Below are 12,040 nucleotides of genomic sequence, written 5' to 3' on the forward strand. Positions count from 1 at the left end.
GGTTTTTCGATTATTCCCGTTCACGCAGTGTGTAATAGAGTTTGTGAATGTAAAAGGTCTGCAAAGTTTTAAAGGTCGGAGTGCAAGACAAATAAAGTTATTGTCTCGTAAAAGAAAGAATTGATTCTGAAATCTGAACTGTCAAAAATTCCAATTAGAGGTCTGTGTTGGATCAGTTTTTTTGTGGCGCGGACGGGAGTAGCCTACATTTCCAAATCAAAGACGGCAGTGGTCAGTAACTCTGGTGTACTTTGGACAGGAGCCGGCGGTCTGCTCCCAGCATCCTTTGACAACAGCGTTAACATTGAGCTCATCCCTGTTGTATTGTTGTGTCTATAATGAGGTCTCTGGTCAATGAAACAATTATACTGTATAATATGCGATACTGGTAGGCTAAATGGTTTTCGAAATGTAGCTCATTTTTAAACGTGTCTATAATTAGAAGTCATGACACCAAGCAGTTTGACACTAAATTGCTTGTTTGCCATTAAAGGTCTATATCTGGAAATGTTACTTTTGTAAGCACATCTAATTTTTTGTTGAGCCTATTAAAAAGTACTTAATAATTTAATAGATTTAATTTATTAGATTTTGCCCCGCACTTGACGTGGAAGAAAAACAATTGTTTTATATGAAATAAATTGTGCGCATTATTTACTAATTTGTTCCCTCAATTTATAAACCGTGCGCACGATTTAGCTAACTATTTTTTCCTGAATGTCACATGCAGGGCTCCGTAAAATGTGATAAATGGATTCATTAATTCTAATTAATTGGTTAATTAATTAACATGCCTGATGACTAAATCAAACAAAGCAATGCTAGTAATAAGGATATGTTTCTCTCTCTACAGCTTTAGATAAAGGACTAGTTCCAATATTTCAATAGTAAATTTAATGCAAGTTACTGTGCTAGAGTACTCTATTATTATAACATAAATAATACATAATGCAGGTTTGAAAAAGCTTGGCCTGGTGGTTCAATAAAATGACAATAAAATGGACCAGATGAATATGGATCTGACATGATAAACCTTTCCTTTAGTAGTCATCCAGTGTTTGCACTCCAGTGTGCTGCAGCTCACTTTAAACCTGGCCATGTTAAGAATGATTCAGCGTAATAAAATGCTATTTCTGCATAGCTTGGCAGCCACATGTGAGTCCTGCTCCCTGCAGTCACAGTATATCTAAAGTCGCCTCCTTTTCACTTAGTACTAGAGATGGTGGGTTGCTCTGTATACCAGTGTGTGGAAGGGTCCGGTAAACCTGTCCCCAGAGGCAGAGCGATGAATGGCGGGCATGTCCCCGTGCCGACTGGAGTCATGCCGACCACGGGCCCGGGGTAAGGGTGGTGATGGCCAGCGAGCCCGTCAGTCCGACCAATATGAATCTCGTCCTCTTCTGTCTCTCCTGTGGTTTTGCGGTAGACTGGGTTGTCGAAGTTCATGCTTTTGGTGCTGTTCCTCCTCCAGTTGCGGTAAACGAGATAAACGCCGGTACACAGCATCCCGAAGACCACTGTGGCAACAATAGGAACTGCATGTGTTTGACATACAGCATGAGGGGACATGTTAACACACGGCTAACTGGCGGTGGAATGACTGACAAGACAGCCAGAGACAAACAAGAACAGACAGACAGACAGACAGACAGACAGACAGACAGACAGACAGACAGACAGACAGATAGATAGATAGATAGATAGATAGATAGATAGATAGATAGATAGATAGATAGATAGATAGATAGATAGATAGATAGATAGATAGATAGATAGACAGACAGACAGACAGACAGACAGATAGATAGATAGATAGATAGATAGATAGATAGATAGATAGATAGATAGATAGATAGATAGATAGATAGATAGAGATATGGGGTGTAGAATTAAAGGAATAGTTCACACAAAAATAACAATCTGTCATTTATTCAATTTAGCATAATGTTCATGCTGCTCTGTTCATCACACTAAACTACTTTATAGTATAGTGAATGATTCAGAAGGATCACTTTTATGGTGCTTTTTGTCATTTTTAAGACAGATATTTTTGTCATTTTTTTAAAGACTGAATACTTTATGTGTGGAAAAGAGCAGCATCAACATTCTACCAAACATCTGATTTCGTGTTCCACAGTCAGTCAGTCATAATGGTTTCACGCAACAAGGTGGTGAGAAAATGATGACAGAATTGTTATTCATGGTTGAACGTTTCCTTTACTTTTTCTCAAGTAAAACTAATGATAGCAAAAGAGAATGTGAATAGCAGAAGAAAAACTAAAACAGAAAGAGCGCTGATAAGGAATGAGGAATAGGCAAAAACTCATTTCATGTTCACCAGAGAAACAAATTGAGAAAATGTCTTATATGGCTCTCAGAAACCTAACCTAATATTAATCAAATAAATCATAACAGCTGCTCTCTCTGCAATGCAGCACACTTGATGTTAGTCGGATTTGTCATAATATTACCACGGGAATTTCTGTCTTGGCTCACAAAGACAATAAAGTAGAATAAATATAAATTCATGCAGACACCCACAAACCACATCTCCATACAGCTGAGTCTGCTGCCCTGGGCTCTCTCACCTTGCAGTTAGACCAGCGGTGAGCAACACTGGTGTCAAAATGTGCTCAAAATAGCACAGAGCAGGACCCTAGTAGCCCCTGGGAGCCAGAGAGGTTGAAGATGTACATACCTATGGGAATTACGACACCAAGCACTGCCACTGTCAGATTACGGCCAAGGAGAAACAATTCATTGCCAGCTAGAAGAAAATGAAAGAGAGTGCATGACTTACACTTTTGTCACATTCGTTTAACCTATTTATTTAAACAAGCCGATGTAGCTGATTGACTCGTTCGCTAAGTCCGCCCCAAAACAGAGTGACCAATGACCACCTCTGACTAACTTTCAGGTTTTTTTAGCATGTACAAAAAGTTTGGAGGGTAAAGTCACAGTGTGTACTTCAATGTAAAAAAGAAAAATATATGTGTTACCGTAAAAGGTGTATCAGTGGTGAATTTTAGAATTTTAATATACTTATTTTCTGGATGCATATAGGCCATTTGGAGGCATACTTCCAAAATTTAAAAACAATATCCTGAGGTTGAATGCAGAATGCATATGCTGTTTTGAAGAATAATATTGCAGCAGTAACCAAATCACGTTGAGGGCATTTTATCACTGTGCAAGCTGTCAGCTGATTTGCATTTTTTGCAATGAAAGCATTTCACACCAACCCCCAACTTCCACGTAATGAGCATATTTTAACAGATATCAATAACTGAAACAGTCTTTAAAGAAACACTCCACTGTTTTTAGAAATAGGACTTATTCAACTTCCTACATTTAGATATATGTGAGCAAATGCATTTTTTTCTCAGTGCATGCATTGTTTTAGTTTGGCAGGGTCGCTGCTGGCTTAGCTTAACATAATGAATGGAATCCTATGTTGCCAACTAGCATGTCCCGAGTAAAAATTATAACAATCCCCCCACCTTATTACTTCTTGTGGCCTGCGTATTCACAATGTGTTGCATTATATCTCTGCGCCCAAGTAGCAGTGCTTCGACTGTGCTTCTCCATAATATAGTCTCATGTCAATATCTGCCTAGGAAATCGCCAAGTCTTAAGGAAAGTGTATGTAAGATTGTGGCCAAAACTGGTACTGCAATCACTTTAAAATGACTGTAGAGCAGTGTATCCCACTCCCACCTGACTCGAGGTTGCCAGATCGGCTACAGGATCCAGCAGGAACGTTTGTAGCTGCAGCTGTGGTAACTAGAGCAGATCTGGCAACCCAGATGCCGAAACACTACTGACTTTGTGATTGGTCGATAGGTGGAGGGTGGAGCTTCAGGCCAAAAGACAACATGTCAACATCAACATCAGATGAGGGCTTTTAATTGACAATATCCTGGCCAGACTACTGTTGTCAGTGATATAAGTATTTGAAATGAACAGGATTTCTTAATGTCTAGTAACATATCAAGGCCATTTTATGATTATTGAAATACATTTCTTACATACAGTTCCTTTAATCTGCATCGCTATTTGTGATCATTGTGAATACGCAGACCACAATAAGTAATTAGGTGTTTAAAAAAAAAAAAAATTAACACTTTTACTCTGGACCATAGACTGTAAAAAAAATATAACCGTAGTGTCTGTGACGTCACTCATAGGATTCTGATAAGCCGTTCTGAAGCTTAAAGTAGGGTCGAGCTGGGCGTTGCCATCTTGCGAGCGAGTCATCACGTGTCACTCCCGGATAGCAGAAAATGGGCAAAAGGCTGTGGGCGGAGGCTTAGGTGACGCAATGACTATTCACCTGTGACTCAGAGTAACCATGCCTTTAATTATGCAGAACTTTAAGGCCTTATATAACGTAAACGAATGAGTTATAAAAAAATTCCCCCCCCCTCAGAGTTGTCATAAAGGTCAAAATTAGCCGTATAGACCAAAACCACAATTTGTACCAGGCTGTTAACATGTTTTTTCTGTTGTAAAGTTGGGGATTTTACATTGGGGCTCAATGAGATTCTGCTCCCTTCTGGAGCCTGTCCCTAGTGGCCAGTTGAGGAATTGCAGTTTACATTACTTCCGTATTGGCTTCAAAAGAGATCGTGGGAGGTTGCCGCTTGCTCGGGACATTCTAGCTGGCAGCATAAGATTCCATTCATTATGCTAAGCTAGCGGCGATAGGGTGGCCATACGTCCGGATTTTGTCCGGACAGTCCGGATTTTAAGCCCCCTGTCCAGCATCCGGCACAGCCTCAAGCCAGACACTCATTTGTGTCGCGCTTAATCGGCCTAAAAAAAAAAACCTGCTCTATAATCTTTATGGGGACGCAGCAGCTAGCGTCTAATGCTGAAAGATCTCTAGTCAAACAAATTATTGGCTGAAAGTGGTGTCAAATAAATATCTGATATATCATTGGTTAAAAATGTAAACAAGCAACGTGCTGGCTATGTCATATCATAAAGTTACATGCAGAAACGTCAGACCTCATTTAATCCGGAATGGACAAAAGAGCACAAATTTATATCAAAAAGCACACAGTGTTGCTGTGAAGTAGACATTAGTAGTCAAGAGAAAGCCACCACTGACATAGGCTACCAACACGGTAAAACATAAAAGTAACCGACGAGCCGCAGGTACGTCTTCCCTCTCTCTGGTCAATGTAACAAAGTTCGTAGAATAAGGAGGAAGTAGACAGGCTCAGCGTGACTGGGACTCGTGTTTATTCAGAACTGTAGTTGCACAAACAAAACAAGGTTGCGCTCACAGTGCACTCAACAACTAAGTTCAATATAACTTTTTCACAGCAATCTTTCTCCATCTCTCCGTTTTCGTAAAAAAAACAAAAAACAAAAAAAAAAAAGTTTTCGCGCAGACCTCGCTAAACCACGCCCCCTCCGCCACAGTCATGTTTCACTGCACTGACTGCAGAGCGTTGTAAATTCATGCAGTCAAGCATCACCAGTCATATTGTATAACAGAAATACTAAATAAACAAATAATGAAAGCGAAAAATAAATAAATACGCCTTTCAGTTTTTAACAAAGAGCATGCCTGACTAGCTGCAGAAGGTGTAATTCTTTGTTAAAGGGATAGTTTGCCAAAAAATGAAAAATCTATCATCATTTCATCATTATCATCTTCAAGTTTTTCCAAACCTGTATGAGTTTCTTTCTTCTGCTGAACACAAAAGAAGATATTTTTAAAGAATGTTTGTAACCAAGCTGACAGAGTACCCATTGACAACCATAGTATTCTTTCCCTACTATGGTAGTCAATGGTTGCTCTATCTGCTTGCTGAAATGTGTATTTTTTTTTCTTTTTCGCATCCATTATTTGTTTATTTATGTATTTATGTTATTTCCAGAAGTCTAGAAATATTAGGTGTATGTTTTCAGGCACTGTGCACTTTGCAAAATTCATCTCACTGGTCAGTTTTTGAAACAGACATGTCTTGAATAAATAAAATAATAAATTTCCTCTTACACATAGGTCTACACCAAGGTATCATAGATCAAATTGTGGCAATTAATAGAGTAGGCTATTTCAGAATCACTGTATCATGACACCATCAATATGATGGACAAAACTGTATTGTAGTTACGAGCAGCCTAGCCTACACCATGTCCTATGCAATTATTCTTGCCTTACAAAAAGGCAGCAAAGTCTCCTCCTTTTTGGTGTTATGGAAATGGCCAAACTGAAACAATGCATGCACTATTTTTAAAAACGGTGGAGTGTTCCTTTAAACTCGTCAGGCCTACCAGCAGTAACTAGGATGGCTTAGCGAAGGCTCAATTGACCAAGGTTTCTCCTGTGCACGAAATCACACAGACACACACTTACAGTGATGCGACAGGTTGCTCAGGTCTCCTGGTGTGGTGATGAATGCCTGTGTAGGCCTGTGCTCTGCTGTAGTATTAGAGGAGATGGCTGGTTCCTCTGGGCTGGAAGTGAGGAGTGATGAGATAGTGGTTTCAGCCACACTATCTGACTGAGAAGTCACTGCTGCAGGGGACTCCGGTGCCCAGCCAGCCCCTGTCTCCAGGGTGTTGTTAATGGGGATAGTAGATGTTACCGTAGTGTCGTTTTGGACTGGGGGGGTACAATGACAGGTAAAAAGTTATTCATAGGTAAATAAAAATAAGTTGTCAAGTTAATAAAGCAAACAAAGGGGAGCTAGTTTCCATGATATATATCAATATATATAGCAGATATATAGCAAAAGATATATAGCAACATAAAATTTGTATTTAATATAATTATTCTGTATTGTATATACAACTGTTAATCTCAGATGATTAAATTGTAATTTTTTAAGTAATTTCATCCATATCATATTTGGTTACACTTTATTTTAGGGTGTCTTTGTTACACTGTAATTATACATCTTTATTTAATTATACATATATCTTAATAATTTGTTTTAGTACAGTGATAATATAAATCTGATTCATTTTTGAAATAATGTAACTATGGCATTGCTGAAGATCTTATATGCTTAATATTTTGTTTTTTAAAATACAAACAGGTTTTTATACATGACAAAATAAAGATGCCTTTACATTTGCCATTAAATCTTTTCAAAATCCTAGTCCTAACAAAATGACAAGTTTCCAAAGAGAAGGGATTTGAAATCAGGAGCATCACTCTTTTTACTGGGGCACGACTGATATTACTAATAAATCTTTGCCTGGTGATGGAGATTAATGTACACCAACACATGAGTAATTTTCCTTGATAATATTTCAGCAATCACGGTGTGAGCGTTTTATTTTATTATGAAAAAATGCTAAGAAAACAAAAAGATTAAAAAAACACTTTGACTACAACATAATTAGTTATTAATATTTATAAAATATAATTTCTTTGTATGCCAGCCTGGCCAAAAATTATGTCCACACAATTTGGCATGTGTCATTGTTTTATAATAAATAAAAAAATTAACTCTACGCCCAAATATGTTTACAAAATCTTTAATACATTTTAATAACATTTGAATAAAGGGTGATACTGTAATTTTTTCTTAGTCCAGACAGCACTTTTCGCCACTAATGTATATTCAGATATATAACCATAACAGTAAGAGTATCAAGATATGGGACACCTTTTTGATTGAAAGCTTGTGCCCCAGTACAGATGAAAGGCTTGTGATCAAATCACAGCTCATCAGAAGATATTTGATCTTTAATGTGAGACATTCTGCAATAACATTCTGTTGTTTGATTAGGACAAAACTCATGAAGAACTAAAACTAAAACTCATGGAAAGTGATCGTGTCCCACCTGGCCAGGACACAGTGTAAGGCACGATGTCATATGTCATGAGCTCACCGGGTACGCATTGGCGTGTGTCAGGGCTGAGCTCCTCGCCGTCAGGGCAAGCGCAGGTGTATTTGGGTGAGTGTTCGCTGATCTGAGGAGCTCTCAGACAAAGGAAGTCACAGCCTCCGTTAGTCACGCCGCCCAGGTTACAGCTGTCAGGAGCTGCGCACACACACACACGCACACACACACAATGATTAATCATCCATCAGAGGAAATGCCACAACCATCATTCTCTGAGCCACATAGGTCAAACACACTTCATTACTTCTGTGGAGACTTAAAATGTGATTCATTCTTAACGGTAAACTGTTGATTCTTATTGCTTTTGGTTTTCAGATTCTTAAGTAAAAATGACTGATTAAAACAGAACTGGCAGGCGTGATGGATTACAAAAGGGAAAACTGATTGTGGCTGGATTTCATAAGGTTGATGAAAAACTTCATTTGTACACCATTAGTAAAAATGACAAAAAGGATGACAAATTAATAAATATAGCTGAGCTGAAGTCTACACACCACCAGGTTGGCTCAGCTCGTGGAAAACCACAATATCATGAGGGTCATTGAGGTGCTCGGCAAGGCTGGTCACATCCTGCCCAGTGAGTCTGTTAGCGCTGTAAACGGCCTCCTTCTCACGGTCCGTCCAGTACACCCGATCCTGAGACACAAGAGTCAACACAAGATTTTTATATGTCCTCATGAAAAGAAAGGAAAATTGCTAGCTAGTTGATAGAGGGTTTTGGCAGTTCTAAGAGGTTGATTTCCTGGTCTCCTGAATGATTTCTATGGTGTTGCTAAGGTGTTCTCTGTGATTTTGATTGCAAGGTTGTTGTGAGTGGTTGCTAGGGCAGATCATTGTAAGTTTCTAGCTAGAATGGTCTTGGAAGATTTAGAGTGTTGCTAGGGTGTTCGGTGTGGCTGCTATGGAGTCTTGGTGGTTTCTATGGTGTTGCTAAGGTGTTCTGGGTGGTTTTAGGGCATTGCTAGGTGGTTGCTAGGGTGTTGTGGGTGGTTGCTAGAGCAAAGCAGTGCTTGTTGATTGCTGGAATGTTATTGGAGAGGTTAGAGAGGGTTGGAGGGGTTTTTTCATCAGTTTGCACTGGCTGCCAATAGCCGCTCACATCAAATTCAAGGCAATGGTGCACGCCTACAAAGCAGCCACCGGCTCTGCACCCTTATACCTAAACTTGCTTGCTCAGACTTACACACCCTCCTGAAGCTTACATTCTGCAAGTGAATGATGCCTTGCGGTTCCATCCCAAAGAGACATGAAATCACTCTCACGGACCTTTATCCTGGACCATTCCCACCTGGTGGAACGGCCTGTCAATCTTATTTCGAGCAGCTGAGTCTGTAGCCATTTTCAAAAAACATCTTAAGATGCATCTTTTCTAGCATCACCTGACCTATATAAAACCAATAAGACTAGCACTTAAATATCCAAATCAGTTTTCAGTTTTTTATTTTTTTTATTTATAAAAAATAAAAATAAAAGTGTATGTGTACTGCACTCGATTAACTGAGACTTGTTACAGCACTTGTCTTGATTAGTTGCGTCTATTGTTCTCCTCATTTGTACGTTGCTTTAGGTAAAAGCGTCTGCTAAATGATAAAATGTAAATGTAAATGTAGAGTGTTGCTCGGGTGTTCTGTGTGGTTGCTATTGAGTCATTAGGTGGTTTTTATGGTGTTGCTTAGGTGTTCTGATTGGTTCTAGGGCATTGCTAGTTAGAAGCTGGGGTGTTGTTGGTGGTTGCTCGAGCAGAGCATTGTTGGTTGGTTGGTAGACTGTTCTTGGAGTGTTTAGAATGTTGCTAGGGTGTTCTATGTGGTTGCTATGCAGTCTTGAGCCCCTTTCACACTGCACGTCGGACCCGCAATATTCCCGGAACATTGCCGGGTCACCTTCTAAGTGAAAGCAACCACGTCCCGGAATTGATTACGGTAAGATTGACCTAGTAACATTGCGGGATTCGACCCGGGATGAGCGCTGTGTGAACAAAAGTCAAAACTAATGCCGCAACGTGTACGTAGTTATCGTGCGACTCCTAGAGCTTGTTTTTTCAATAATACAACCCTGCAGTGCCAGAAGAGCTAGTCGGTTTTAAACGCAGAGAGTCTTCGTATACAAAATCCGGGTTGTGTGTGAAAGCGCACATTTTACCGTATTTTGCTGGCAGTGAGAATGGACCAAATCTAGCAGCCCAAAAAATGCCTGGACCAAAAAATGCCGGGTCGCATTTTCCGTGTATTTGCCGGAATCGCAGTGTGAAAGGGGCTTTGGTGGTTTCCATGGTGTTGCTAAGGTGTTCTGGGTGGTTTTAGGACATTGCTAGGTGGTTGCTAGAGTAGAACAGTGCTGGTTGGTTGCAATAATATAATTGGAGTGTTTAGAGTGTTGCTAGGGCACTCTGTATGGTTGCTATGGAGTCTTAGGTGGTTTCTATGGTGTTGCTAAATGGTTCTGTGTGTTTATAGGGCATTACAATGTGGTTGCTAGGGTGTTGTGGTTGATAGCTACAACAGAGCATAGCTAGTTGTTTGCTAGAATGTTATTGGAGGTTTTAGAGTGTTGCTAGGGTGTTCTGTGTGATTTCTATGGAGTCTTGGGTGGTATATATGATGTTGCTAGTGTATTCTGGGTGGTTTTAGGGCATTGCAATGTGGTTGCTAGGGTGTTGTGTTTGGTGGCTAGAACAGAGCCTCGCTAATTGTTTGCTAGAATGTTATTGGAGGGTTTACAGTGTTGCTAGGGTGTTATGTGTGGAGTCTTAGGTGGTTTTTATTTTGTTGTTTAGGTGTTCTGGGTGGTTTTAGGGCATTGCAATGTGGTTGCGGTTGGTTGCTAGAGCAGAGCATTGCTAGTTGCTTTCACAGACAGATATTGAAGTTTGCTTGAAACAATAAAAATCAATTAAAAAAAGGGCAGCCTGGGTAAAATAAATAACTACCTAGTGTCTAGTCTCTCAAGCAATAAGACTGCCAAGAAAAAGTTCCACATAAAAATAAATAAAAAAAATCACATTCTTTTGTTTGAAAGCTGTTACCAGGGTGAAATCCACAGCAGGATTCTCTGTCCAAACGACAGCTGCCATAACAAGACCACTAATTCTGCGGTTGATGTGTAGGTGTATAAGATAACAGCCCTTCAGCATTCAGTCCGCCTCTGCTGTGAGATGAAGTCAATCTTAGATTAGTGTGCTCACAACTACTTGAGCTGTGCTTGTGTGAAAATACTATAATCTTCTTTCTCCCTCTCATATCCCCACCCAAAACTCATCCTTATGTTACCATAGAGACCACTGAATTAAGGAGCAAAACAATAAAGGGAATTGTCTTGCATAAAAATACAACACATCATTGAAAAAGGATGTCAGACATGAATAATTCTGAGCATGATCCAGTTTTACATTTAAAGTGGCTTGATGACACAGCTTCAATCAATTTTCACAGCATTCCACAGGCCATAATAGCCACTCACCTATACACATGCCACTTCTATCAATGTTTTAAAGATAGATGATATATCGCCGCCAGGACAATTCATTCATTTTAAATAAAGAACTACTTTTATTCAGCAAGGATGCATTAAATATAAAAAAGTGACAGATTTATATTTCAAATAAATGTTGTAGGTATAAAATCCATGCATCATGGTGTCCACAAAAATATTTAGAAGCTCAACTGTATTTAACATTGATAATAATAATTAATGTTTCTTGAGCAGCAAAACAGCACATTATTTATGAAGATTTATGCATTATTCAGAGCCTCGAAGATGAAGCTATAATACAGTTTGTCTTACTCTTTAATTGTATATAATCGAATGTATTTAAGATTAAATTAAGTTGTATTTAATAATTCTATTACATCATTTTATATTTGGACTAATTAATGCAATATGTTCAATATATCAATATATGCAATATATCTTCAATGTAATTAGTCATGTTAGGATGAAATGCAACTTCTTAACATGATTATAAAGTCATACAGAGCTAGTTATTTTTGCGTACGTGTGGTTAGAGCTGTTCCTATATTATTTTTTTGCTTTAGAAAGAAAATTATTACGAATCTCTGGTAATTTGTTATTAGAGGCACATTTCACCACTGGAAAGATGAATGTGTATTTAAATGGGGTAATTTATGTTGTAGAAATGTGAAATTATTTTAGAAATTGGTGCCTTCTA

The 12,040-nt window shown here is 38.9% G+C and overlaps 1 protein-coding gene across 2 annotated transcripts in view; it reads right to left on the bottom strand.

Moving 5' to 3' along the window:
• Positions 1–12,040, bottom strand: part of LOC137090293 (low-density lipoprotein receptor-related protein 8-like) — a 120,037-nt gene continuing 107,997 nt past the window's right edge. The window contains exons 14-18 of one of the 2 annotated variants that reach the window (XM_067454211.1): positions 8,367–8,508; positions 7,858–8,010; positions 6,371–6,619; positions 2,699–2,767; positions 1–1,517 (exon numbers count right to left, since the gene is read on the bottom strand). In XM_067454211.1, the coding sequence (XP_067310312.1) occupies positions 1,204–1,517; positions 2,699–2,767; positions 6,371–6,619; positions 7,858–8,010; positions 8,367–8,508 (927 nt within the window). In that variant the 3' untranslated portion in view covers positions 1–1,203. Of the gene's footprint in view, positions 1,536–2,698; positions 2,768–6,370; positions 6,620–7,857; positions 8,011–8,366; positions 8,509–12,040 lie in introns of both variants that reach the window. The other variant, XM_067454210.1, reaches the window with a different exon arrangement.

The sequence above is a fragment of the Pseudorasbora parva genome, chromosome 9, assembly GCF_024679245.1.
Source record: "Pseudorasbora parva isolate DD20220531a chromosome 9, ASM2467924v1, whole genome shotgun sequence".
NCBI lineage: Eukaryota > Metazoa > Chordata > Actinopteri > Cypriniformes > Gobionidae > Pseudorasbora > Pseudorasbora parva.